At 43.0% G+C, this 25,121-nt stretch overlaps 2 protein-coding genes across 15 annotated transcripts in view; one reads left to right on the top strand and one right to left on the bottom strand.

Moving 5' to 3' along the window:
• The window catches only part of XRRA1 (X-ray radiation resistance associated 1), an 86,223-nt gene extending 78,300 nt beyond the window's left edge, over positions 1-7,923 (top strand). For all 13 annotated transcript variants that reach the window (XM_064492702.1, XM_031460331.2, XM_064492703.1 and 10 more), the window contains 5 exons: positions 1,230-1,565; positions 5,685-5,880; positions 6,624-6,739; positions 6,956-7,061; positions 7,459-7,923. In XM_064492702.1, coding sequence (XP_064348772.1) covers positions 1,230-1,565; positions 5,685-5,880; positions 6,624-6,739; positions 6,956-7,061; positions 7,459-7,712 — 1,008 coding nt within the window. In that variant the 3' untranslated portion in view covers positions 7,713-7,923. The remainder of the gene's footprint in view (positions 1-1,229; positions 1,566-5,684; positions 5,881-6,623; positions 6,740-6,955; positions 7,062-7,458) is intronic.
• A 5,048-nt stretch (positions 7,924-12,971) lies between these two features.
• Positions 12,972-25,121, bottom strand: part of RNF169 (ring finger protein 169) — an 82,284-nt gene continuing 70,134 nt past the window's right edge. Inside the window, exons 5-7 of one of the 2 annotated variants that reach the window (XR_010383421.1) lie at positions 19,459-19,558; positions 17,419-19,016; positions 12,972-16,498 (exon numbers count right to left, since the gene is read on the bottom strand). Coding sequence is in view for 1 of the 2 variants with exons in the window: in XM_031460337.2 (XP_031316197.2) it covers positions 17,835-19,016; positions 19,459-19,558 (1,282 nt within the window). In the remaining variant the exon portion in view is untranslated. Of the gene's footprint in view, positions 19,017-19,458; positions 19,559-25,121 lie in introns of both variants that reach the window. The other variant, XM_031460337.2, reaches the window with a different exon arrangement.

Raw genomic sequence — 25,121 nt, 5'->3', positions numbered from 1 at the left:
GATGCAGGGCCCAGTGACTCTCGGCCTCTAACCAGTCAGATTATCGAGTCTTCCCTTGGGAAAGTGGGGATGGGCTAGAGAAAGAGCATCCCCCAGCACTCCTCCAGCACAGACCCATGAGAGCGAAGAATAAATGTGGTCCCTTCCCCACCAGCCAGTAAATGATGGCAATTTGTGTTTTGGATGTTGAGGCATGGGTTCTGAAAAAAGACTCTGGGTCCTTCAGGCTTCAAGTCTAAACACTGAGGTTTTATATATTTCAAAAAGGAAATATTTTCTTAAAAAGAACCTTATTTTATAAAACAGTCATCCTTCACTCTCCCTAGTTTGTTTGGTACATTTGCACACCCCAGCTCACTTGGGAGAACTCTGCAAGATCAGTGGGCAGGAACTATTCTCCTGTTACACGAGCTCAAAAGATGGAGTTGTGCTTGAGATTTTTCTACTGCACTGCACGGTCTGTCCAAGTACAGATATAAGTGGACCAAATACCTTTGACAAGAGAATAATAGGTCTACCAGCTACCTAGGGAGGGGATGCAGAATTAAGCCCAACAGAGAGAAACTGGGTACAGGGCTCTCTCCTGATAGATGAGCCAAAGAGAAGGGAGGGTGACAGGCTTTCGTTAATTAAGGAAGCTGAGCAGTTCAACAAGAAAGCAGTTAATTCCTTGGTCCTGAACCTGAGAGAGATTTGCTTTATGGGTCTCCAGATAAGGTGCAGGGACCAGCACCCTGAAAGGGACTTGGCGCTGCTGCCTTCCAGAGAATGTGGGACCATCTCCCCCAGGCCCTCGTTAGAGTCCCTGAGGAAAGTCAAGGGCACTATGTGAAACTTGATCAGAGGAATAAGGCTACTGAAGGCCAGAGTGATACAGTCAGGGATGCAGAATGAGGCCTGGAACGCAGGACAGGAATCAGATAGTCCAGGCTGTGCCGCCGAATAACTGACCTTGGACAAGTCATTTTACCTCTCTGAACCCATTTCCTCATTTCTAAAGTGAGCATAATTATTCACTGGGTAGTTTGAGGTGTAAATAAAATAACATATATCAAGTATGGGGCACATCATAGACGCCCAATAAGTGTGATTTTTGTCCCCTCTCTGCCACTATGAGTCCTTACCTAGCGCTCTGACTGATACAGCAGGTAGCCTTAGGCTGGTGATGTCCAGGAGGAAAGGTTCTGATTAGAAGCAAACCAATCTAATCAACCCTTCTCTCATGACAGGTGAAAGCCCAAGTCCCAAAGGTGCCAAAGAAGCCTCTGATTGTCCATCACCCACCCGTGATCACAATCAAGTCTTCCTCAAAGGAGATGCTGCAGTCAGAGGCCGCACTGACTGAGGAGCTGCCCACCACCAAAACCATTTCTGTGGCGCGAGAGATGCCCATGGAGGGCTTGGAGGGCCTTTCCCTGTCCCACCGGACCTTTGTGCCACTGCCTCCCATCCGCTCTGACTCTGCTGTGTATAGTGAAGAGACATCTCACCTCAGCGACCCTGCTGGCCGCCACAGCCCAGACGACGAGGACACCAAGAGCACCGAGTCCATCTTCTTGACCCAGGTGCCTGGACCCACCTGCCTCTGCCCACTTGTTCCCAGTTTCCCTGGGTTCCTCTACCACCCTTAGATGGCTAGATTGCTGCAGGCAGCTGGAAGTGAGCACCAGGCAGGTCTGGAAACCAGAGGGCAGTACCTTTGGCAAGGCCCATAGCCTCTTGTGGGAGATCTACTGATTCAAGGCTACTGTTAGGGACACCCATGGGGACAAGTCATGGTTCTGTGGCACAGACAACGTCTGGGGTCTGGCTGGGGCATTGGTTCTGACCAGTTTCTTAGAAGGATTTGCTGTTGCCTCTGCCTGTCTACTTAAGGTCACCTCACTTCTGATGCTGTCTCTGAATCCTGGGATCACAGATGGATAAGACCTGGGTCCTGCCCTCAAGATGTCTTCAGTCTAATTGGGGAGATGGACAGGAACAGTGCATGCTGTCAGTACTGAGACTGAGGAGAACCTAGGGGCTGGGAGCCTAGAGGAAGGAGGGATGCCTTTGCCCTAGACCAGAAGGGCTTCCTGGAAGCAATTCAAATGAGCTGAGTTTTGCAGTCTGAGTAGGAGCTAACAAGGTGAAGACCTGGGCAGCAAGGACATTCTGGGCAGAGCGCACAGTGTGAAGCAAGGTACAGAGGAAAGAAATTAAAATGGTATATATAGGGCCCATGAGTGGTTCAGTGTAAAAACAGTAGAAAGGTGATGTGTAGGATAAGGGAAATATAAGGCTGGAGGAGTTGGTGGGGCCCCCTTGAACTTTATTATTTTAACACTACCCTCCCTGATCTTCCTGCCTCCAGTCTTACCCCTTCAGTCTGCCAGATCTTTCCAAGATGTACATCCGTCCATAAATTGTCTACCTCTCTGTCCACCCATCTCTTACTTACTCCCCAGATGACTTATAGTGACATATAAATTCATACAATATAAAAGTATCCTTATGTAAAAAAAAAAGTATCTTATGAACTATATCAGAATCTTTTTGGAACAAAGCAGAGTTTAAACAAACAAGTATTAAAAAATAAATAATTGAGAGAGTTGGATGAAAGGAAGATATGGACAGAAAAGAAAATAAGTGCAAGGGTAATTCTGTCACTCAACCATGTACATCATACACGACTCTCATAATAGAAGTGTACTGCCAAAATGCATTTGAGTTTCCTAGCAGCCAAAGCAACAGTCAATTAGGAGTCACCATGAAAAAAAAAAAATAGGTTTTTTTCTTCCCCCTTGCCTAATTGCCCAGGCTATAACCTCCAATAAAATGTTGTCTTATTCCTCCTGATCTTAGTGGAAAAACGTGCAGTCTTTCACCATTAATTATGATGTTGTGGGTTTTCCATAACTGTCCTTTATCAGGTCGAGGAAATTTCTTTCTATTCCTAGTTTCTGGAGTGTTTTTTTATCATGAAGGAGTGTTAGATTTTTTTTCTTTTTTAGTTGACTTTTTATTGAGTAAAAGATTCTTTGAATTCTATAGTGTTTTACAATTTTCAAAAGTGTCACACACATGATTTCATGTAATCCCATAAAAACCCTTTCCCCTCCCCACCCCTATATTGTTTCTCCCCCCATCTCTCTCCCCACTGGTTACCACTAGTTTGTTCTCTATATCTGTGAGTCTGCTTCTGTTTTGTTTTGTTTACTAGTTATTGGTATTTTTTAGATTCCACGTATAAGTAATATCATACAGTATTTGTCTTTCTCTGTCTGACTTATTTCATTTAGCATAATGTTCTCCAAGTCCATCCATTTTACTGCAAATGGCAAATTTTCATTCTTTTTTATGGCTGGGTAGTATTCCATTGTGAATATATACCACATCTCTATCCATTCATCTATTGATGGACACTTAGATTGCTTCCATACCTTGGCAGTTGTAACTAATGCTGCTGTGAATTGGGGTGCATGTATCTTTTTGAATTGGTGTCTTTTTTTCCAGGAAAGGAATTGTTAGGTCCTGTTCTTTTTATATTTATTTATTTAATCTATTTATATTTGTGTAATTTATTTTATTTATTTAATTTACATAATTGTTATGGTAATTCTGTTTGTAGTTTTTTGAGAAACCTCCATACTGTTTTCCACAGTCACTGCACCAATTTACATTCTCACCAACGATGTACAAGGGTACCCTTTTCGCCAACATTTGTTATTTGTGTTCTTTCTGATGATAGCCATTCTGAATAGTGTGATGTGATATGTCATTGTGGATTTGATTTGCATGTCCCTGATGATTTGTGATATTGAGCATCTTTTCATGTGTCTATCGGCCTTCTGCATGTCCTCTTTGGAAAAATGTTCAGTTCTTCTGCCTACTTTTTAATCAGGTTGTTTGTTTTTTTGACGTTGAATTGTATGAGCTATTTAATATGTTGTATATTAACCCCTTATTTGCAAATATCTTCTCCCATTCAGTAGGTTGTCTTTTCATTTTGTTGATGGTTTCCTTTGTGTACAAAAGCTTTCAAGTTTTAATTAGAGCCCATGAATTTATTTTTGCTTTTGTTTCCTTTGCTTAAGGAGACAGATCCAAAAAAAAAAAAAACTGCTGCAATTTATGTCAGTGTTCTGCCTGTGTTTTCCTCTAGGAGTTTTGTAGTATCTGGTCTTCCATTTAGGTCTTTAATCCATTTTTATTTTATTTTTGTATATGGTGTCAAAGAGTGTTCTGATTTCATTCTTTTACACGTCCACTTTTCCCAGGACCACTTATCAAAGAGACTATCTTTATTCCACGCAGAGTCCAGAAGCCTTGAAGACACTGGAAAGGGATCTGGAGACAGAGCAGGAGTGTTAAATTTTGCTAAATGTTTTTCCTGTGTCTATTGAGGTTTTGTGTTTTTCCCTTTATCTGTTGATATGATGTATTACATTAATTGATTTCCAGATATTAAACCAATCTTTTACACCTGGGATAAATTCCGCTTGGTCATGGCTTTTCATCTGTTGCTGATTCAGTTTGCTAGTATTTGGGGGTATTTTTGTGTTTATATTCATAGGGATGTTGGTCTGTAGTTTTCCTTTCTTGTGATGTCTTTCCCTAGTTTGGGTTCAGGGTAATCCTGACTTCAGAGCATAAGCTGGGCGTGTTCCCCCTTCCGCTTATTTTTGGAAGAGTTTATGAAGGATTCATAGTTCTTCTTTAAATGTTTGGTAGAATTCACTGCTGAAGCCATTTGGTCCTGACTTTTCTTTGTGGGAAGGTTTTAAATTACTAATTCAGTCTCTTTGCTTGTTATAGGTCTATCCAGATTTTCTATTTCTTTAGTAGCTATAAATCTAAATAAAGGGTATAACTACATCCCTATCAGTTTCATAAAGATGTTTCTTATTTTTTATCCTTTTTAATTTTTATTTATTTTGGGGGGTGGATAAATAAATAGGTTTATTTATTTATGTTTGGAGGAGGTACTGGGAATTGAACCGAGTACTTCGTGCATGCTAAGTATGCACTCTACCACTTGAGCTATACCCTCCCCACAAAGATGTTTCTTATAGTACCATCAGGGTAAGGCTAAAAAAGTGAATTCAGACAGTATTCACTCATCCATTTGGAACTCCTCAATAGCTTGCCAGTACAGCAAAGATAAAATACCAACAAAACCAAAACAAACACCCTCAGCCTGGCATTAAAATGTCCTTACTGACCTGGGCCCTGTTTATCGCTCCAGCTGCCTGTTTCTTCACAGTACCCTCCAACCACACCAATTTTTATTTCCCCCAAATGCACTTTGCTGCATCTGACCTATGCATCTTTGCTTATGCTGTTCCCTCCCAGCAGCAGTCCTCGTCCTCCTTTCTCATCACTTGCAGCCCCCCGCCCCTGCCAAACTCCTGCCTGGGAATGGCTCTCCTGGGTCTTCAAGACTTAGCTCAGGTTAAGGCATCAATCCCTCCAATAAACTTTCTGGTCCCCCAGGCTGGTAAGGGCTTTCTGTGGGCTCACCCAGAACCCTTGTGCTCCCTTCTGTTGCAGCATTTATCAAGGTGTATGGTCATCATCTATTTTCATGTCTGCTTCCTCTCACTCCAGTCTTGGTTCTTGCCCTTAAAAGGATGCAGCATGGGGACCCACACAGAACTCAGAAGTGTTAATGGAATGAATTTTCTTTTTCTTCCTGTACACAGGTGAGTGGGCTGTCTTCCTCCATCTTCCAGAAGGATGACTCAGAAGTAAAGGAGAAAGGCCAAAGACCACCCACAGTACCCAGAGTTGTGAAGAGGACTCAGAAGAAGCTCCCATCTGCCTCCCTCCCCAGCAAGTACCATGGCTATGAGGAGCTGCTGACAGCCAAACCTGATCCGGCCTTCCCTGAGCCAAAAGGTATGTGAGGAGAATGGTTCCAGAGTGACAGGCCCTCCGTGGCTCAGAGAAAGTCAGGGCAAAGCCAAAGCTGGAGCCAAGCTTCTTTTCCAAGCCAGGTGGTATCCTCTGACAGAATATCTGTCAAAGGGTCCCTGAGGGTATCCTGGTTTGTTTGGAACCCTACACGTCAGGGCCCCTGGCCTGTTGGGGAGCCACAGCAGTTGAGAGATTCCAGCCAGTTTGGGTCCAGCTGCTTTGGTGGGAAAAGTCTCTTCTGGAAGGGTCTGATGAACAAACACCCAGTGTAGTCAGATTCTAAAGCTCCTCCCCGGCCCAGTTAGGCCCCAGACTGAACAACCAAAATCCTCCCTATTTGGTTTGAGACAAAGGAGGCAGCACCTTCTCTGACCTCTTATTTCAGACTGATGTGTCAACAGTGTTTGTACTGTGCCCAGCTGTGCTCTCTTGGGTGTCAGTCCTGGCAGTGTAAACCCTCGAGGTTAATGGGTTACCTGGGGGTTAGTCCCCTCCCCTACTCCTGTGCTATTTTTCCATTAGGATCTGTGCACAAAGGGAACAAGTATTCACTGAATGAATGATGGCACTGAACAGATGAGGGCAGAATATGGGAATACTGTTTTTTTTCTTGGGGCTTCTCATCCTTTTACTCAGAGCTGCTATGAGATGGGGAATGAAGAATTAGCAGAGGCATCCAGGAGGAGGGGGATATGTCTCAACTCAGCCTTGTCTTTTTGCCCTAGGAATCCAGAAGAATGCACAGGCCCTGCAGCACATGCTGAAACACCCGCTCCTGCACCACTCCTGCAAGCCCAGGCTGGACACTCTTCAGAAACACTATGTTCCCAAGGAGAAACGGGTAAACGTCCACCTGAGTGTGTGAATGGTGCCTCAGGATCCTCACAGGTACAGAGGGGTGGCTGTTGCTGTAACTTTGGGACCTTCAAAGAGCTATGCTTTTCCCCAGTGCCCCCAGGTTCTCCCCTGCATGTCACTGTGACTGTGTGAGGAGGTGAGACCATGGAAGTCTGAGCATAAGACTGGGATAACACTCTGCTCTCTTACCTTCTGGCAGACCCAGAGGATCCCTATTCCACCCCCACGGAAGACTCGAGCTCAGCTGCTAGATGATGTCCTCATTCGCATGCGGGACCCTCGGAACATTACAGAGGCGCCACTAGGTACGGCCACCAGTCCTCAGCTACAAGGATCCCAGATCTAGAAGTTTACTCATCCGCTAGTATGACAAAGGACTTGTGTCAGAGCAGGAAGGACCCTTAGAGAGTATCTGCCCCAGACCTTCCTGTGTGCAGTTGGAGAAAACTGCGGCCTGAGTAAGGCAGAGAGTTGCCTAAAGTCACACAGCATATTACCGTCTAGAACTACAGCTTGAGAGAGAATCAGAAGGGCATACTTCTGGCTTTCTAATGTCCAAGCCAGAGAGACCATTTTCAGGTCCTTAACATCCTCTTCCTACCCTATCCCACTTTCTGTGGGGCTCTGGACCCAATCCCTGCTGCTTTGGGTCAGGTGGACCCAGGGCAACCTTGGTGGCCCTCCTGGCTTCTCTTCCTGCAGGAGCTGTCCTGCGCCAGCGGAAGGAGCAGCGGCTGGTGAACCAGAAGCAGTACCTGGAGGCCAAGAAGCTGCTGAAGGAGTTTCGTGCACGCTACCGACGGCTGGTGCATTGCTCGCTACGGACAGTGTTCAGAGCCACAGAGCCGCCCCAGGTCCACCCTGCACTGAGTGAGGGCCACCCTAAGTTTGGCCGCTTCCTTGAGTTCATGGACGAGTTCTGCCAGGAGCCTATGGCCAGTGACTCGAAAGGCTAGGGCTGCACACACAGCCATGTACGCCACCCAACCTGCGCCCCACACCCTCCACGGGGATTCCATGCCCTTGACTGCTCCTTGGGACAAGCGCGAGCCTCGGAGCTCTACTGGGCCTCGCTCACTGGTGGCAGAGAATGGGGAGATCGTCAGGACCTCCCTTCCTCGGGCCAGGCAGAAACCTGGCACAACAGCAATAAAGAGTGAGTGCATACAGCAAGGGAGCCCTCATTCCTTTTTGGAGCCTGGGCCAAGTTGTTGCACTGGGGAAAGAAACCCAGCTGATGCACATCCCTGAAGTCCTGTGGGAAACCTGTCTGAGGCACACGTGTCTAGCAGAGCTGGGGTAAGCGCCAGGATGGAAAACAGTGTTGCTGAAACAGAGAAGCAGCACAAAATCTAAGGCTCAGAGAAGTTAACTCACCCACAGCCAATAAAGGGGGAGAGAGAGAGACAGAGAGAGAGAGGGAGAGAGAGAGAGAGAGAGAGAGAGAGTGTGTGTGTGTGTGTGTGGCAGCTTTTTCCATTGTGAGGGCAAATGTGGTGAGGGAGGAGAGGGGGTTGGGAATTTCCTCATCGGATGGCCATGGCCAAAGCTGGGACAAGTTGAGAGGATGACTTACATGGAATTTCCCAAGGTCTTCTGATCAGGACATAAGCTGAAGTCCCGTATGCAAATACAGTGGACTATGGCTCTAAAACAGACCCTGGGACTCTGCAAGGTCAACCTGGACTGAGGTAAGTAAACTAGTTCTGGCCAAGGCAGCCTATGGGGTTGTCCCATTCTTATGAGTGCCCAGTAGTCAGCACCTGCTGCAGAGGGGGATCAGAAGTCCACTGGTCTGAATTCTGGAGAGGTGTGCATTTCGGGGTGGATGCTGGGTCTGACGTAGTCACCTGGGCAATGCTTGCTCCTAAGACTACTCTCCTGGAGGTGCCTACAATTCAGATCTGGGGAGCAGGCCTGCAGCTCTCAGGGTCCAGGAAGCAGTGGCACAATGATTAATAGTCCTCACCATGGCACAGACTCCCACAGCCTAAGTTGCAATTAAGGTGATTATAGAAATACAGTCTTGTAGCCACAGGTGTAGCATGGTGTAGTATCTGCTGCATTTTGAGTGTGAGACTATTAGGACAGAAGTATTTGCATACCATCATACTTAACCAGTCTCACACATGTGGCCAGTGACATAGTTACAGCCAGCTGTGGTCATACCAGACACATTCAAGTTCAGACAGTCACATACACAATTAATTACATACAGTCACCTGCACATACCAAGTTACAAAGTCAGTTACATCTCATTCACTCAGGCATCTGGACAGATCCATGTGCAGGGGCATGTCGCTGACTCACCACCTTGGATCTCCTAGGCCCCAAACCACCCTTCCCGTAATGTTAGGAAGGAGAATCCACACCATCATTCACACTGTAAACTGCACTAGATTCAAGTTCTAGAGAACTGGAATGCTCCCTTTAGCCAGAAACACTATCAAAGGCTCGAGGCCTGAAAGGCTCCTGGGAACATCCTGTCCCAACCTCAAGTCAGGAAGCCTCTTGCAGTCTCACCAACAGGTCATTCAGCTCCCACCTGCACATCTAGTGACAGGGAGCTCATTCCCTCCAAAGGCTGTCCCTTCTTTTATTGGGAAAGCTGTTGGATGGCTCTAGCCATTGGGCTAAGTGTCTGCCTAAGTCTCTCAGTAGTCCTAACTCTGCTTTTTGGCCAAGAGTGTACCTGTTCTCCCTGCCCAGCCAGGCCAGCCCTTTACTGACTTGAGCGTATCCTGAAGAGGCTACACCTGTCTAGGCCAGATGCTCTTAACTTTCAGTTATTCCATGTAGGATACCACCTGAATAAACTGATTGCCTCTCCTAGACTTGCTAAGTTTTGGGGTTCCCCCTACTCATGATTCCCAGGTGCAGTGTTCTAGCTGTGCCCAGTGCAGCACACAGCAGGACTGCCCACTCCCTTCTCTGGCTAGGACATTCTTTTATATAGCCTGCCATACTATTTGCCTTTTGCTCACTCTTAAAACAATGATATTTCCTCTTTGGCTTTATTGAGCCTTTATCAGCAGACTAGTATCAGAACTGTGTTCCCTTTTTTTATACTTGAAATTGACCTTTGGTATCTGATGCAGGATTTCATATTTTATCATCTTAGCCTCAGCCCAGGGTTCCAGGCTGCCAGGATCATTCTGCATTCCTGATTGTTAACTTTCCCGTCTTGGAGGTTTATAGAGTGAGTGTGCAGAGTGCTGGCCCCTTTTCCCTCACGTACAACCAAGTCATGCAATGTAGAACTCCTGGGAAGGAAGCCACTAAGAGGCTACCCAGAGACTCTGCTGAGTACATCTAGGAAGACCTAGGTAAGACCACATGGTAGCTAATGTTTCTTATCCTTTCAGCCTCAGCTCAGTTATGTCCTTGAACTCTCCTCCCAAACTGAACTGCACTTTTCTTTGTGACCCAGTATGACTTCGATGGGCACCAAACTGTATCAGACCAAGAACTGATTATACCTCTGGTGCTCAGCCCAGAGCCTGGGTCCAGGAGGCCCTCAATAAGATTTATTGAAGAATGTGTTGGGAGGAATGGGAAATGGCTCATGTTGGCGCTTAGTGGGATAATACACAGTATATACACAGGTATGGCTAGGCAACCAGAAGCCAGTGTGGGCATCTTTCCACAGGCACTGCCTGGGCTTTCCCTTAAAACCATGTTCTTATTAACAAAAAAACAAAAACCAAAAAAACCCAGCATTCCAACCTGCCTGCTGTTGTAAGTATGCAAAGTATGACTGTCAGCTCATCCACCCTTTTATCCAAGTGGACTGCTGCATCTTGGGAAGACATACAATCATTTACAAGTTGTGTTCATTCTTTTCTACCAGAACAGTAATCTGGACTTGGTCATATTTCTGGGATTTGACTTTAACCCTGTGTCTTGTTTGCTATATGACATAGAGCAGGTCATTCACACTTACCCATAGCATCAATAGGGGTTTCAATCTCTATGGGTCCTTCTGGTGTTAAAAACACATTCTCAGCTCTGGGGTGAGTAAATTTCAGTTACTTGGTTTCCTGAGTTTTGTTCTTTTAAAGAGTCATGACCCAATCTTCATTTCAGTGAGTAAAGCCTAAGACTAGATTTGTCAGATGAATGGTAATTCAGAACTAATCAAGGGGGTCTTTCAGGTAGCGGCCACTTCCCCTGTTGCCAGCGTAGTCACTAGCTCTCCCGGGCAAATCCCATCTACAAGATACTTCATCCCCCTGGGCTGGCACTCAACCAGAGCCCCTTCCTTCTCCATAGCAGATGTGAAGCTGGCTGCCACTCTTCTGGGACTTCTCCAATCTTCTAACAAGAGCAGACCAGAAGAAATTTCTCCCACCACCAACTCTCCAAGATTAGGTAAGCCTATCCTGTTTTTCAAGTCATTTATCCAAGCTCCAGTGAGTAGCCGGGTAGACTCAGATGTGGCCACAGGAGAGAACTGATTTAGGTGCAGATTGTGCCTCACAATCCTTGCTACCTCAGGATCCTCCCACCCCTTTAGTGGGTACAGAGGGGAGATTCTGATCTCTCTAGCCCTGTCAGGCCCAGTACAAAAGGAGGAGATCCAACCCAGAAATCACCTCGAACGATATTGTTAGCTAAACCCAGTGGAGGAAGATGGCACCACTCTGAGGTTCATTTGACCCAGGGCAGCAGAGAAAGCAGGTAGCTTTGGAGTCAGAGGATCCAGCTTCCAGGATATGTCAGAGCCAAAGTTTCCCCTCTGCAAATGAGGGCCACCCACTTCACCACACCAGGCTATACGGGAATTAATGAGAGTGGTATGTAGAGTGTTTTCTGTTACTTTAGGGACCAAGAGACAATCAAGTTCTATTCTCCAACTAGCTGCACTGTTTCTTGCAAATCATTTTAACCACCCTCCTTTGGCGAGGTTGTACCAGATGATTTCAAAGGTCCCTCAAGTGCTGGTTTACCATGTACAGTATGCATTCTTACATCAGTCCTTCAAATTGGTTTTACAAGTTTAAATGGAACATGGATACATTAGATCTTTGTTGGATGAGAAACTGACACCAAGGGGATTTTGAATTTCTGAACAATGGTTCCAAAAGAGGGTATTTTCAAAAATCAGATGTTCTGAAAACAGCCCTAGTGTACAAGGATGTCATTCTGCACATCTGTTCTTTACTAAGACTCTTTCTCAGCGCCTTCATTAGGAGTGAGAACAGTTGAATACAAGGATGACAGCTGTAAGTTGGAAATAACTTATAACTCAAAAGATGTTGTACACCAGGGAAACTCCATCCCTCCTAGTTTCTCCCATCATTCTGAATGCCAAAGCAAGATGGTCCAATATGGGGCATCTCCCAGAGCAAAAACAGCATCAAAACTCAAATGCACATAGTCTAAGCTCAGCTCAGATTTGTCTGAGATTGCCTTCCAGACATAAGACTTGGACTAGAAACAGAACATTCATGAGGTTGCTTTACTGTATTTTCAACTTGGGCCTCTCCTCAAGCTGGCAAACATGTATTGAAGAATGCACTTTGGTACTGTTTAAATAAACAACACGTCATCCCCTTTGATTTTCTTTGTTGGCAGAAGCATCCCTGGTAGGGAGTGCCCTGTTCTGAGTCCTCTGTCTTTGTCAAAATGCTCTTTATGATGAGTTGGAGAGAAGGCAGCAAGCAGTGGCAGTGCCAGGGATCCAAGCCCCTTCGCCACTCTCATGCAAACAGCAGGTTGAATGATACCAAAATACAACCCATTTTCTATTTCCAGGTGGGAGGGGATAAGGCCCTAAGGACAATGCATTTTTACAAAGAGAGTAAACAGTGTATCAGGTGAAAAAAAAATCCATTCATTAATCCATTAGTTGGCATTTGAGATAGTCACTTTTTACCTTGCATGGTTATCCATTCTCTCGTTAGGACTTCAGGTTGAACCCACTGAGGGAGAGCCCCGGCTCCCAGTGGTCGCACAGCTTGGAGAGGGGGCAGGGCCAACAAGGGAGAATCTGCTGCCACGTGGAGCCAGGACCCAAGCTCTCATGGCTTGATCTTTGAAGAGGGCATTGCCTGTTTCTACCCCATATTAAATGAGAGAAAAGAGAGAGGAATAAGCCTGGCCTTACCTTGGCTTTGTCCAACTAGTTAAGACACCAGAAAAGGTAGAAAGGGAGCCTGCCCCAAGTTTGAGGTTGCCTCCCACATTTACTGAGACAAGGCATTAAGGAAGCATTTACTCACAAAGCAAAGTATGTATTTTTCTTAGGGAAAAAAATACTGATATTACATAGAACAGTGTGCACATTCAGTCTTGGCACTTTTCCTTCATCCAGTTTAACCAGTCTCTAACTGGTGTCTTCTGTATATATCGTACGTCTCTTTTCTGTAGAACAATCTTCTTCAAAAAGCTATTATGGATAACAATCATGTGTAAAGATGCATTTCTGGGTATCTTTGGAGGAAAGTCTATTCAGCAGCCTCTGTTCCTAAAATCCCACCCCCAACTTTTTTTTTTTTTTAAAGGCAGACCTGCTTTCTCATTGAGTCACAAGAATTTATAAGCAGCTCTACTCACTTCTAAAATACAGGCCAAAAGACCAATCTGTAGGTTGATGCGGAAAAGGCTGGCTGAGAAAAATTCAAGTCCCTAAGGAGTTCTTGATTTTCTAAGAAAAATGAAGTGCTGGCTGGGTTTTAATCCTTGGTAGTTAAAATGACAGCTGTTCCAATCAAAATGTTATCACTTCCCAAGATTCCACATTCACATTACTCTCTCTATGGGGATTTTCCCTACATGGGTATATATTCAGGGGATATAGGTACATTTTAATTCTACCTGAAAAAAGCAGGAAGAAAAAGCTTTTAAAACAAAAAGACTCCTAAATCCATTTGGGTGTCCCCCTTATTAGCAAATTGTACGTGTGTGTGAGTAAAGGACGATTCATTCAGACTCTGGAATACTGCGGTACAAACATGGCACGAGGCACTGAACCTCAAGTTCCTCACTTCTTAAAAAACAAGAGGGTCGGCAGGGGGGATAGTTTGACTTGGATGATTTTCGTGCCCATTTCAGCCATGTAATATTTTATGATTATGATCCAGCCTTCATTTTTCTTCCCTTCCTCACCTACTGGCCTTCCATCGCAATAAAAAGCCCCGCAGGAAAAAAAGGAATCTCAAGTTGCTTCCAGCTCTGGTGAGAGGTCTGATTGAGCAAGAGCTTAGGAGGTTACTAAGCTGAGAAGTGAGCCTCTTCTGACCGTGTCTGTGATCCACAGCCTGCCTCATTTCTTGGGGCTTTATGCTAAAAGCAGCTCTTAAGAGATGCTGTTGTCCTATAATCACTGGAGGAGAAAAGTCATTCTCCTCTGGTAAAATCACTTAAGAAATGGAAAACAGCATTGCAATCAAACTCACAGATACTGATGGTATCTAAGTTGTTCAAGGGTGCTGGACAGTATCTTGAATGGGCCATCCAAGATGACTGTGGCCTTTCATAAAACCATCAACAAACTCTCAAGCCACACATACATTCAAATACATCCCAACAGACACTGAGTTCAGGAGCAAGGACTGTCCTTCCCTTCCCTATATCTCCATGACCCAGCACAGGGTTGGCACGAGTTTGAAGCTCAGGAAATGTCTATCAAATGGAACAGGAAGGATGAACAGCACAGACTGCTATCATCAGCTTCACCACTCAAGCACCGTGGCAGCTTTCCATCTTAGTGTGTCAGTTTGTAGTCACATAGAAATTAATTAAGCAGCTTTACTCTCTTAAGGGCATTTTTCTTTAAGAGAAAATCAACAACAACAACAACAACAACAACAAACAGAAGGCATTCATCACCAGTGCTTCCTCCAGGCAAAAATTAAAAAAAAAATAAGTGAAGCCACTTAACAAAAGCTTTTCCTGGGACGCCTCAGCCAAAAAGAATTAACCTTTTGAAAAGAGGCAGTTATATGAAAGGGACCGGGGGCTAGGTGCATAATCTCCAGATTTGATACCAACCCAACAGGCCCAGATGACTTCTTCCAGCAAATATAATCAACGGGTCATGACCATGTTCCCAAAGTGTTCCTCACTCAATAAAAAAGGGCTGAGAGCCCCCTACTCAGGCCACCACATTTTTTTGATTTCCCATCAGAATGACCCATCCTCCAACCTCTTATAACTTCCCTTTTAATAAGAAAAAACACAGAATGCATATACACAAGGAACAGAGTTAGAAGGACACAGGAAATTCCTATGGTGAATCAGATTCCAATGATTTGTGACAAACGTTTGTTTTGTGAGACAGTGTATCTCTCATTCTAGCTCACAAACCCTCCCCATCACTGTTTTTTCCTTCCTTGTCTTTTTCTCCAAAGAATTCATGGCTACAACTCCATTTGTGACCAACTTCACAATCAAGCAACAGGAGAGGGAAATTTTCGAGAAAGTGTTCAAGTTTTAGTCATTAAGTATGGGAAGCATCTTAAAGTACAGATAATACCTTAGTGGTTTTCCCCTCCTCCAAGGCCAAGCTGATTAAAGAGTAAGCCTTGTTCCTCCTTAATCTAAACTGCGTCGCCTGTATCTGAAGGACTACTGCTCATCTGGAAGTTTGGAAAAACTGTCAGTACCATTCGAGGCTCCACAGTAGGTGGTCAGTAAGATGGACCCAGCACTTGGAATATTCACTTAACGAGAATTTCCACTCTGCACCTGACACTAAAACTGTTGCTACTGCTAAGCAATTTCTTAAAATGAAAGTATTACTTTGGGGAGATATTTAAAATATATATCTATCTTTTTCTATTAAAAATATTTATCTTTTTTTTTCAAAAACAAAAATCAGTTCCAACTGAAAAGTGTTTTTCAAATTATTGGAGATACAGACAAAGGTGTCAAGTGGAAAAATAAGTGTCTTTGCTACTACCAATTAAACTAGCCTTCCAATAATATTTACTAAGATCGAAAAGAAACTATGAAATGGCAGTAACTGATGTCTTTTCTAAGGGCATTTAGTAAGTCACTCTCCCTGTCCTGTACAGGCCAGTGCCAGCTCTTCCATCTTGTGCACCAATATTCCCTTCAGCAGCCTTTGTCAGGTGTATGTTGCTAGTAGAACCTAGAACTGAAGTGGCATGAACATACAGTAATGAGATTGATGTATGTTTTCTAAACACACATCTGCACATGTGCACGCACACACACACAACACAGCATACGTACATTCAGGTGAGTGACACTTCCCCCAAAGTAGTCACTGAGGAGGGTCCACAAATCTCAATGATGACCAAAATGCTTAAGACATCTCTGGAACTCCTCTTTGGGAACTGTTTATGAGCTGCACAAGAAAACGGCTCTGACTGCTTTATAGCTGCACCTCATTTATGACTCCAAATCCTCTGGATAAGCCACCTTCTCTTTCCAAGTCTTCAGATCGCTTCTGACTAGCTTCAGACTTAAAATTCTCTTTCCTGTAACCCCAGAAATTAAAGATCTGCCCAGAGAAGAAACAAGGCAAATCTCCTGAGAAGAATCAAAAGTAGGTGATACAGTAAATCCCGTGTGACCTTGATAAGTGAGTCATTGTTCTGGATCTTAGCTTCTGCCTTAGTAAGAGGAGGAAGTTGGAACAGATGACCTTTAACGTCCCTTCCAGTTCTGACATTACATATATAGATGTCTCCAGACTTTGAGGACAGTTCCAGAAATGTTTTCACCAATGGCAACATCATTGGAAATACTATCAGTATCCTGCTGAGACCACCTGAGGGGGACAACATACATTGTGATATATCAAGATCCGAAAGGTGTGTTAATATGCCAGTCACGTGACTTTATAGTAACAACTCATACATGCACAGGGAATGCCAGCCCACCTGAGATTCCCTAAAATCCTATCTTAATCCCTACTCTCAATGAGCCCAGGTGGGCAGAAGCACCAAGCACCACCAGAGATGCAAAAGACACATGGTGTCAGCTGCTAAGGAAAATAAACCCCAAAGGTCCATGGGACTGAATTTACAAGCTGCATACAGCTAGATACCTTGTTTCCATAGTATGGAGTTTCAGTATTGTTCTTTGCCTGACTTCTGGGCAAATTATTTTTTGGATTTTAGATCAACATTGCAGATAACCCTTCACCACGTGGAGAGTAATAATGAAGTCCAAGTACAGTTTTATCTCATAGCGTGGAACCCCGAGGAAAACAGAGGCTGTATTCAGTAGGGATGGGATAACTGCACAGTATATGTTTATACTTCCAGTCAGTCTCAATTATCTCCATGTGGATTCTGCACAATCGAGATTCAAAGCCCAGCCAGCTTTCCCTAGGTTCTCCTGGCATGCCCTTGGATTGCAGTCCGTTATGGCAACCTCTTAAGTGTGGAAAATCCATGGGATTTGTTGTTGGGAGACCCAGCATCAGTCTGGGCTACGCCACTTGGTAGCTGAGAGAATCTGAACATCTGCACTGCAATTCCATCATCTGAAAATGGGGCTTACGTGTTTGGTCTACTGAGAAGACCACATTAAACAGTGACTAGGAATGTGGTCTGTCAACTATAGAGCATTAATCAAATATTATATTTTAAACAGAGAATGTACGTTAACTTTGTAGAAGCATAAAAACTGATTTCATTAGGTATATTTACTTGTGGCAACAGTAAGGAGGAAGGAGAACATTACCTTTTCAGATCTGCCAGAGAACTGAGATGGAACTAACTTTTATCTGCAAGGCTGATTTAAAACACCTGTTGAAAGAAGCCAGGAGATCTATCAGTTGGAGAAGGTATCCCCTTTTTCCTCTACCATTTCAAACCCTGGCCTCTGTGCTCCTGAATCGTATTCCAAGCTGCCAGATTTGGCCCAGAAGCCTTCGGGGGTGGGTCACTTAGGGGGTGAAGAATGCTTCTGGCCTGGGTCACAGGGAGGCAGAGACACAGTTCCCTTGGATACATACTATGAAGGCCCTCAGAACCTCTCAGAACCATATTGGACAGTGTTTTGCCATTAAAAGAAACCCAAAGTGAGAACACTGAGCTCTTCAGGGTATATGATCAAGCCCAAAGACCTGAAAAATAGGTAACACTGTTCATCAGGTGCTACTTGGCCCCAGCCATGTTGCTGGACCGCAAGAGATACTGATCCACGCTTCCTTTCCGGCGACTCACAGTCCGCCTCTCATTGTCAAACATGCGCTGCAACTGCAGAGCCAGCTGCCGGTCCTCTTCCTCTTGCTGCAATTTCTGCTCCATCTCTCGCAGTACTGGGTCTGTTGGGGCCAGACCCACCTCACCACTGCTTTGTCGCAGTTTCTTAAGAGAGCCATTCTGTTCCAAGTGCTTGGTCTTACAGCGTCTTTTCCGGCCCCGACGCAAGGAAGGAAGTGGCTCCTCACCTAAGTTGTCTGCCAGAACACCATTAGGCAGATCAAAATGATTCACTGTCTTCAGCTGTTTCTTTGTTTTAAGGACCCCTGAAACACTGTTTTTGGGTGGCACTGAATTAACTGCTGAGATTTTCATAGTTGTTGTGATACAGGTTTTATCTAACTTGGCATCTGGGGTTGACCCTGACCCTTCAAACTGCTCTTTCTCCAAAGAAGTCCCACTGGCTCCCACTCTGAGCTCTGAAGAACAACAGGTTTCCAGTGGGATCTCAGTGCTCCTCTTACTGTTGCTGCCCTGTTCTGCTTTTGTCTGGCTAGCAGAGGGGAGATAATCAAGGTCAGTGGGGGTGGGTCCTGTACACTCAGAGAGTCCTTGCCCACTGGACAGTCTTGTATTTAAAGCCAGAAGTGGCTTCTCCTTGTTAGAATGGGTAACTTCAGAGACCAGGAAGTCTTCCCCTGTTTCTGGAGCCAGGGAGGTGAGGGTGGCTTTTGAAAGGGTCTTTTTGATTTGCCTCTCCTGAAAGATCTGTTCCCACTTTTTGAGGATCCGTGGACTAGCCTCGTAAGAAGTCTGCTTCTGCAGGCTTCTATTTAGGTTACGGGGGGTTGACTTGATGATGAGGGGACTCAGCACACGGCCATCAGGGAGTCTCTTGGGGGGAGTACATGGTGAGCAGACGATGGGCTTGAAATGGTTGAGTTCTTCAGAGATGCTGTCATTGCTCTCAGGGCTGATAGAGCGCTCTGGCTTATGCAGGGAAGCCAAGGAAGAGAGGGAGCTGAAGGGTAGGCGCTTTTCAATGGTTAAGTCAGGGGCTGAAAGGCAGCGGTTGTTTTGAGTAGACAAGAGGACACCAATGATGGGGTTGGAGGCTGGGGTTATGGTTGTGACCTGAAAGAGATGAAAAAGATTATACATATATTTTTTTCCTTCATAATTCCTTCATGATGGTAGAGGGATAGGGAGGGAAAGGAGGAAAAGGGGATAAAGGGTGATGTGAGCCTAAGAAATGAGGAAAATCCCTAATTTAGCATGCACATGCCACTTGCAGAAATTCTGACACACTTGAAACAATTAATGAAATTGAAAACCTTTAGGGAAAAAAACTCATCGAGAACTTTTAAAAAAGGGTCTTCTAGTGGCCCTCATCCCACCCATCTGGCTACTAATTCAAACTCTCTTCTTTCACATCTATGTGTAAAATTCTCCAACATAACTAGTATGCCTATGATCCGTTCTGCCTCTTCTCATCTTGCACAGTTTCTTTGGTGGCCGTGTGCCAGAGGTTATGGGACAGGACTAGAGAGCCGCAGAAGCCTGGTCTGAGGTATACCTTGGCTTTGCTGGTTGGTGCTGCTCTGAGTCTGCTCTTTACTCTGTCCTGACCAGTGTCACTGCAGCTCTGACTCCTTTCCGTTTTGGAATGTAGGTTCCTAAAAGAGCATAAATAAAAGACAGTCAAAAGTAGCCCATATGATAGCTAAGGAAAAAGAATTGACAATCTCTTGTGTGCTTTCAAAGCCACATAGCTACAATAGAAAATGAATGAATTTATTAAAATATATTCTAGGAACAAATCCTGTCCAAAGAGAGAGAGCTCGCCAGGAAGGACATTTGGTTTAAGCCTTTGTTTCCAAACTGGACCCTGCTTAAATGATGCAAAACCAGTGGGTATTTTTAACATTTTTTATTGAGTTATAGTCATTTTACAATGTAGTGTAATTGCGTAGAGCACAATTTTTCAGTTATATATGAACATACATATATTCATTGTCACATTTTTTTTTCGCTGTGAGCTACCTCAAGATCTTATATATATTTCCCTGTGCTATAGTATAATCTTGTTTATCTATTCTGCATATGCCTGTCAGTATCTATGAATTTTGAAATCCCAGTCTGTCCCTTCCCACCCCTCACCCCCTTTGCAACCACAAGTTTGTATTCTATATCTATGAGTCTGTTTCTGTTTTGTATTTATGTTCATTTTATTTATTTATTTATTTATTTATTTATTTATTTATTTATTTATTTATTTATTTATTTATTTATATTCCACATATGAGCGATCTCATGGTATTTTTTCTTTCTCTCTCTGGCTTACTACACTTAGAATGACATTCTCCAGGGACATCCATGTTACTGCAATTGGCATTGTCATTTTTATGGCTGAATTGTATTCCATTGTATAAATATACCACATCTCCTTTGTCCAGTCATCTGTTGATGGACATTTAGGCTGTTTCCATGTCTTGGCTATTGTAAATAATGCTGCTATGAACATTGGGGTGCAGGTGTCATCCTGAAGTAGGGTTCCTTCTGGATATATGCCCAGGAGCGGGATTCCTGGGTCATATGGTAAGTCTATTCCTAGTCTTTTGAGGAATCTCCATACTGTTTTCCACAGTGGCTGCACCGAACTGCATTCCCACCAGCAGTGTAGGAAGGTTCCCTTTTCTCCACAGCCTCTCCAGCATTTGTCATATGTGGACTTTTGAATGATGGTCATTCTGACTGGTTCGAGGTGATACCTCACCATAGTTTTGATTTGCATTTCTCTGATAATTAGTGATATTGAGCATTTTTTCATGTGCCTATTAATCATTTGTCTGTCTTCCTTGGAGAATTGCTTGTTTAGGTCTTCTGCCCATTTTTGGATTGGGTTGTTTGTTTTTTTCTTATTAAGTCATATGAGCTGCTTATATATTCTGGAGATCAAGCCTTTGTCGGTTTCATTTGCAAAAACTTTCTCCCATTCCATAGGTTGTCTTTTTGTTTTGTTTATGGTTTCCTTTGCTGTGCAGAAGCTTAAGTTTAATTAGGTCCCATTTGTTTATTCTTGCTTTTATTTCCATTGCTTGGATAGACTGCCCTAGGAGAACATTTTTGAGATGTATGTCAGATAATGTTTTACCTATATTTTCTTCTAGAAGGTTTATTGTATCTTGTCTTATGTTTGAGTCTTTGATCCATTTTTGTGTATGGTGTAAGGGAGTGTTCTAGCTTCACTGCTTTACATGCTGCTGTCCAGTTTTCCCAACACCATTTGCTGAAGAGACTGTCTCTATTCCATTGTATATTCTTGCCTCCTTTGTCAAAGAATAGTTGACCAAAAGTTTGTGGGCTCATTTCTGGGCTAACCAGTGGCTATTTTGCTCATGCTCAGAGAGACACTTCACCTTCCTTAATAAGGTAGATACAGTTTTAAATCACCTTTACAAACAACACATTTTTTTTCCTTTTATTAGGCCCAAACTTATCCTCAATCTAAATCAGCCATGAAACAAATATTTAAGTACTTACAAAATGCATAGCAGTACACTAGATTCCTGTGTAGGGAGTCAAAATTAAATGCAGCCTCCCCCTTAATCAATTAATTTGAGCTTCCAAAGGCCTACCTCCTCATGATTAAAGAGATTTCAAGAACACATGATTTTGTTGTCTGATGCATGCATTAGCTTATAACTTTATACTGCAAACCAAAAACCAACAGATACTTTATCTATGATACAACTTTATTCAGCAAGCATTTATCATACACTTACTATATGCCAGTCACTGATGAGCACTATCTGGGCACTGGAAATACAGAAAAGAATGAGATACAGTCTAGGTCTTCAAGGAATCAGAGTCCAATGAGGCAAAGAATTCAATACCATACAGTGAAATGACACAACAAAAAATTATACCTAAGAGACAGAATGGCAATAAAAGAGTTATTAATTACCTGGGATGGAGTGAGAACAGGGTTGGAAAAACTTCCTGTAGCATATGTACTTTGAAGGATAAATGAGGATTTGCCAGAAGACAAGGTGAACATGTAGCCATGCAGATGTAGAAATTTATTTCCTTAAGTGATTCTATTTCTGTTTAGAATGGAATGATATCTCTCTTCTGAGCAAAAGATGTAAAGTTTTACTATGCCAGATTAGTTCAGAGAAAATTATAAGGGAGGTAGTAAGATACACGCCCAGCGTGCCTCTCCCCTCCTTCATCTCTAGTGAAAGCCTAGCCTACCCACAGTGGCTTCTGTTCCAGCACTTCTGGTCTTCCCTCCCATTCAGACCCCTCTCATCTATGTCTCATGGCCACGTCACCGTGCTGGACGGCTCCAATCTGATGAACTAATCTATGCTATGGTATTAATAGGAGAAAGTGACGGCCAACCTGCATCATATGTCTGTACTTTACCAAAATTGAACACTGAACCAAAAACAAAAAATGTGAGAGTTGTATTATCTGGTGGGAGATATATTTTGGGGCACGTAGAAGACTTCAACATCACCCTATAAAGGCAGCTGCGTAGAAGTCAGCTTGGTTTGTATTTTACTTGAATGTATTGAAATTCACTTGCCTTCCCAGAACTCACACAAACTGTCAGTGGTGTACAAGCCACCCAGAAGTAAACTGGATAGCAGATTAAAATGCTGGGAAGAATAACATTTACTTTGGGTCAAGAAAATGGTTATAGAGCTGAAAGAGAGCATTATTATTTCATTATTGTTTCACATGATTCCACTGGAGAATCAAGTACACACTTAGAGGAAAAGATTTTCTGATCAATATAAAAAAGAACTTTGTGACATTCAATAGTAAGAGCAGTTCACTGATACTTGCTTTGAGAAGTATTGAGCTTCCTGTCATTAGAGGTGTTTGAGTCTGGATTCATACTTTAGGGTCCAGACATTCCAAAATTAAAAACTAGCTTAATATAATTTTTATAAAAAACAGGCTATACATCCATTTTGTCAGCAGTAACAGAGTCAAATTTAAAGACACTTTTGGCTATATGCCCAAGTTATCAGATGTACAAATGACAGCTACCTATTGCTGAGGAGAACCTCTTTACATGGCCTCTAAATTCTGTTTTGGTGAAAGAAAAGGCCCAGAGAGGGAATTCACACTTGCAGCACTCAAGCACACACCGACGGCACCTAAAGTAGTTTGTAATAATCTAAAATCTTTTTGGTAAACTTCAGTATGGCAGAAACTGTCATTGTCTCTTCCATTCATTTGGTCAGCAGACTTTCCTAAGCACCAATTCTGTGCAAAGCACTTAAGACAGGTTGATGAAAAGATAATTCTGACCCATAGATGCATCCAGCCACTGAAGTCTACCACAACATACCACAAAAGAGCTATAATAGCAGTAATTATACAACTAAACTCTCCAAGTGTTTTCTTTTAAGAGTTTCATAGTTTTGTATCTTACATTTAGATATCTGAACCAGTTTGACTTAATTTTTGTATATGATGTCAAGTTGGGGTATAACTTCATTCTTTGGCGTGTAGATACCCAGGTGTCTCAGCACCATATGTGAAGAGACTTCTTTCCTATCCATTGAATGGTCTCAGCACCATTACTAAAAATCAACTGACCATAGATGTATGGCTTTACTTCTGAACTCTTGATTCTATCCCACGGATTGATATATCTATCTTTATTTCAGAACCACACACTTGATTTCTGTAGCTTTGCAGGACCTAAGTTTTGAAATCAGGAAGTGTGACTCCTCCACCTTTGTTCTTTTTCAAGATTGTTTTAGCTACTTGGGATCCTCTGCAATTCTATATGTGAATTTCAGTGTCAGCTTATTCATTTCTGGAAAAAAAAAAAAGGAGGGGGACTGGAACTTTAATAGGTATTGCAGTCAATCTATAAAAAACTAATTGGAGAATACTGCCATATTAACAACATTAAGTCTTCTAATCCATGAGCACAGAAAATATTTTCCTTTATTTAGGTCTTCCTTAATTTCTTTCAACCATGTTTTGTAGTTTTCGGCGTACATGATTTGCACTTCTTTGGTTAAATTTATTCATAACTATTCTTTTTTCTTTTTTTTGATGCTACTGTAAATGGAATTGCTTTCCTAATTACATTTTCACATTGTTCACTCCTAGTATATAGAAATGCAACTGATTTTTATGTGGTGATCTTGTTCTGCAACTTTGCTAAATTTGTTAATTAGCTCTAATAGTTTTTTCATGAATTCCTTAGGATCTCCTACGAATAATATATCATTCGTGAGTAGAGACGTGAAAGGAAGAATACCTCTTCGTTTGCAATCTGGATGCTTTTTCTTTTTTTCCCAGTTTTAATGAGATATATTTGACATATAGTATTGTGTAAGTTTAGAGTGCACAGTATGCTGATTTGATACACTTATATATTGTAAAATGATTCCATGGTAGGGTTAGTTAATACCTCCATCACCTCACGTAATTACCATTTATTTTTTGTCGTGAGAAAATTTAAGACCTACTCTCTTAGCAACTTTCAAATATATAATAATACAGAATTGTTAATCACCATGTTGTACATTAGATGCCCAGAACGTACTTCAACTTATAACTGGACGTTTGTACCCTGTAACCAACATCTCTCCCTTTCCCCCACTCTCTGGCAAATGCCATTATACTCTGTTTTTATGAGTTTGGATTTTTAAGATTCCACATATAAGTGATATTCAGTATTTGTCTTTCTCTCTGACTTATTTCACTTAGCATAATGCCCTCAAGGTCCATCCATTGTATCGCAAGTGGCAGGATTTTCTTCCTTCTTGTGGCTGAATAATAATAATATATATAATATCACATCGTATTTTATTTATCCATTCATCCATGAATGGACAATGGATGGACACTTAAAGACTGTTTCTGTGCCTTAGCTATTGTGAATAATGTTGCAATGAACGTGAGAGTGGAAGTTATCTCTCTCAGATCCTGATTTCATTTCTTTGGCTATACAGCCAGAAGTGGGATTGCTGGATCATATGGTAGTTCTAGTTTCAGTTTTTTGAGGAATCTCCATACTATTTTCCATAGTGGCTACCAGTTCACACTCCTACCAACAGTGCACAAAGGTTCCCTTTCTCCACATCCTTGCCAACACTTGTTATCTCTCATATTCTCGAGGATAGCCATTCTAACAGGTGCGAGGTGATAACTCATGGTTTTGATTTGCATTTCACTGGTAATTAGTGATGTTAGCAACTT

Source organism: Camelus dromedarius, chromosome 12, assembly GCF_036321535.1.
Source record: "Camelus dromedarius isolate mCamDro1 chromosome 12, mCamDro1.pat, whole genome shotgun sequence".
Taxonomy (NCBI): domain Eukaryota; kingdom Metazoa; phylum Chordata; class Mammalia; order Artiodactyla; family Camelidae; genus Camelus; species Camelus dromedarius.
This window is presented reverse-complemented; position numbering and strand designations above follow the sequence as displayed.